The 3,673-nt window shown below is 34.5% G+C and overlaps 1 protein-coding gene across 1 annotated transcript; it reads right to left on the bottom strand.

The window, feature by feature from the left end:
* Positions 1-946: 946 nt before the first annotated feature.
* LOC114402636 (auxin-responsive protein IAA14-like) lies at positions 947-3,437 on the bottom strand. The gene is made up of 5 exons (XM_028365285.1): positions 2,994-3,437; positions 2,401-2,639; positions 1,753-1,888; positions 1,446-1,507; positions 947-1,301 (listed from the first exon to the last, which is right to left on the bottom strand). The coding sequence occupies exons 1-5, from the start codon at positions 3,248-3,250 to the stop codon at positions 1,264-1,266; spliced, it is 732 nt and encodes a 243-aa protein (XP_028221086.1). The 5' UTR covers positions 3,251-3,437; the 3' UTR covers positions 947-1,263.
* Between the last annotated feature and the right edge of the window lie 236 nt (positions 3,438-3,673).

Below are 3,673 nucleotides of genomic sequence, written 5' to 3' on the forward strand. Positions count from 1 at the left end.
TTTACGGAATTTAGTCATCTTCTAACTATACTAGTACAAGAAAATACTCTTACCGTTTTAAAAATATTAGTTATGCATTTTTTTCATTTTTTGCTTGTTAAAAAACTAAAAAAGGGGATATTAATTTTACATGATGGAATAAGCATAATGTCGAATATCTAGTGTTTTTTTGAAAGACAAATTAATAAAGATAGATATCTAGTGTTTTATTAAAAATAAAGCTCGAAAATTATTGACGATTTAAGATTTTCTTTAAAAAAAACAAGTATAAAGTAACCGTGTGGTGATTTGTACATCACAAAAAACAAAAATATAATAAAAATGTCCTTTTATTTAAAAATAAGATTTCGAATTTATAATATAAAGGTTGATATTGAAATTAGATTCAGAAAAGTTAACATTTAAGAGTAATTCAATAACTTCTTCAAAGCTGTTCCAACCCTTCCCCTAAATTTGAAGTTCAATCGCTTTTATATGCACTTTATATAGGCAGCAAATCCCTTAAAATAATGGATATTTTTTCTCAAAAGAAAGGACCTGAAGCTGTAATAGTGTCCCATCCAAGAATTCTTTTATACTATGCACACATTTTTTGGGATATGTATATACCATTGACCTTAATAATAATAATATATCGTGATCCCATATATATATATATATATATATTAATATTAATTCCAACCACGTTCACTCACCAACCCTACATTCACCCACCTAGTTAATACGCATTTGATATTACAAAACTAGATGACAAAAGACTATAAAACTAATGGCCATATACGAAACTCCATCAACATGCACATGGGCATGCTCCCCTGGCTCACTTGTGAACCATATTAAAATTGAATACCTTCCTCGATCATCCAGCTGAGACATTGATCATTTTGCAGGGCATACACAATTAATTAAAACATAAAATCAAAATAAATGATATATGAAGAATCTCTTGAGGGAATAAAGTATGAATTAAAATTCAAGGTATTTTAGCACACAACAATCATGACAGCATGGAAGGATCACATAATAAACAAGCCAGACTATATAGGTTAAGTTTATTGCTTCTTGTCCATTACAAATGCCCCATCGATCGGCTCCTTAAAATTAAAAGTTGAATCTATATACGAACAAAACAAAAAACACCAGACACATTCAAGCTAACAACACTCCGCTCCATAGTCTCGCTGAAGTGCTTCATATATATATATATATATATATAGGTCCACTTTGGTACGGGATTTCATTGAACATTGTATTAGGCCCGCTTCAGCTTCTGCTTTTGCATTTTTCCATTGCTCTTGGCGCTGAAAGTACATAAAAAGATGCGCGCCAACACATTAGAATAGCCAACAAATTAATGGCATGTATGTATTATTGATGATTTCCATGAGTGAAAAGAAAAAGGAGCTAGATGTAATTAATTAAGCTTAAGATATAATGATGCATACCAAGCCCAATCGCTTCTGATCCCTTCATTATTCGCAGACGCTTGCATGACTCAACAAACATCCTTCAGAAAATTAAACAGTTAATTAAGGTTTATTTCGTGGGTTTACAGAATTAAAATACAGTATAAGAATAATTAATGCCTAAGTATATACGTTTCTGATAAAGAGCTCCTCAAAAGTCATAATTTTCTTTTTTTGGATTAAAAAAGATTACTGAATTTGTAAAATATATGGATGTATAAATCAAGTATGTAGGAAATTATTGTATATAATGGCTGCAGAGGTTGTTGTTGGATGAAGAACTTACTCCCATGGGACATCACCCACGAGCATCCAGTCACCATCCTTATCTTCATAGCTTGGCACATACTCAGAGCTGTTAAGAAGATCCATCAACTTGCTCTCATTCATGAAGTCTATCATTCCTTGGGCCCCATAGTTACCTTCACCAGTTTCAATATATGAAATAAATATCTAGAAAATACTAGTTTAATAACCCACAATCATATAGCTGAATGTAACAATCCCAAGGTAATTAACCAACCCGTACACTCATCATTAACAATTCCCATGCATAAAGGATCTAAGACTTTACTAGTATATGATATAATAAACAATATTCATTTCATGTCACTTGTTTTTATCGATCTCTTCTTTATATATATAATAGTGATGATTCGACACTCTTGAGCAAGTGGTTAAAGATGGTTAGAGAAGAAAGAAATAAAAAAAAGAGAGAGAAGTAAATGTAATCAAAAAGAGGGAAAAAGAAATGGGTGTATAATAGGTGCAGATCGAAAATAGATTATGAAAAAAATTAAGGTTAGATGTTTAAGTTGGTGTTTATTTTTTTGTGTGTATGCGTGGTTATCCTTTCAGTGACATAGTTGTGGTAAACAAGTAGTTTAAAGAGAGGGGAATATGATACGTAGGAAGGTTTTTTGTGGTAACTAACCCATGGTGAAGGAGCTGAACATTTTGGCCAAGGCATCAGATAACTCTTTGTAGCTTTTGTACATTGTGAGGTCCACCTTGCGCAGGTAAGGTGCTCCATCCATGGAAACCTTGACAAATGCCCCAGAATTAGCAGTGCTGCTTGTTGTCTTCTCTGCCACATCCTCAGTGCTAACCTTTTGTACTGCCATCATGTTCTTCCTGTATGACCTCACTGGTGGCCAACCAACCACTTGAGCCCTGAAATATTGTCCCCATCAATCTTCACTTCACTTTCTAATATATCTCCCCTTTTTCGGTACAAAATGTTGCAAATTAATTTACACCTTATCCAAACCGTATATTCTAACATTGAATAGCTAAACTATAAGAAAAATAGATCATAAGCACTAAGTAGTGCTTAGAAACTCGTTGAGAAATTAATTAAAAAAAATACGTTTGGAATATGAAAGTTATAACTATTAACTTCTCGTGAAAAATCTTGTATGAGATATGGAATCAAACAAACTATTGAAGCTAGGTCCAAGAAAGAAAAGATGAACAGAAGCATGCAAAGGCCTTTAATTATAAAAGAAAAGTGAGAAAATGACTTACTTAGCCGGTGGCTTGGCAGGATCCTTAAGGAGGGTCTTCTCCTTTGAGACATTCTTCAGATTCTCATTCAGATCTTCCTTGGAATGAAGATTAAGTTTCAGATCAACAGTCTCAGAGAACCCTCTCTTCCCAGTGGCCCTTGGAGTTTCCACCTCACCACCGCCGCCGCCGCCGCCGCCTCCCCCACCAGGCAAACCGAGGCAAAGCTCGGTCTCCTTGAGGTTCAGACCATGCTCCTTTGTCAGCATAGTTGCCATTTCAGGCTTGTCAATGAACTCACACAGCTTAGCACCCAAGTATATATAAAAAAGGAAAAGAAGAACTCTTTTGCTTTCACCTCTTTGAAAGTTTTTCTCCTTATGGCTATAGCTCCCTTCTCTTTCACTTTGTGTCCTCTCTCTATTATAATGCTGCTTGGTTTGTTTGGCTATATAGATTACAAGAGAGAGAGAGTGTGTGTGATAGCCCTCAATAATATAGCTTTGAGGAACTTGTGCTTGTGGCTGCATGCGTATGTCATATCAGGTTTGCCACCAATTGCATGCTGACACATGGAGGTATGTGGAACGTTGATCCTTTGCAGAAGGAGGGTATGTAGGCTTAACCGCCTCTCATAATTTTCCCTAAACTTATATTATTTTTATTTATGTGATTATTTTTTCATTTTTTATTATCGTATC

Source organism: Glycine soja, chromosome 20, assembly GCF_004193775.1.
Source record: "Glycine soja cultivar W05 chromosome 20, ASM419377v2, whole genome shotgun sequence".
NCBI classification, from domain to species: Eukaryota; Viridiplantae; Streptophyta; class Magnoliopsida; order Fabales; family Fabaceae; genus Glycine; species Glycine soja.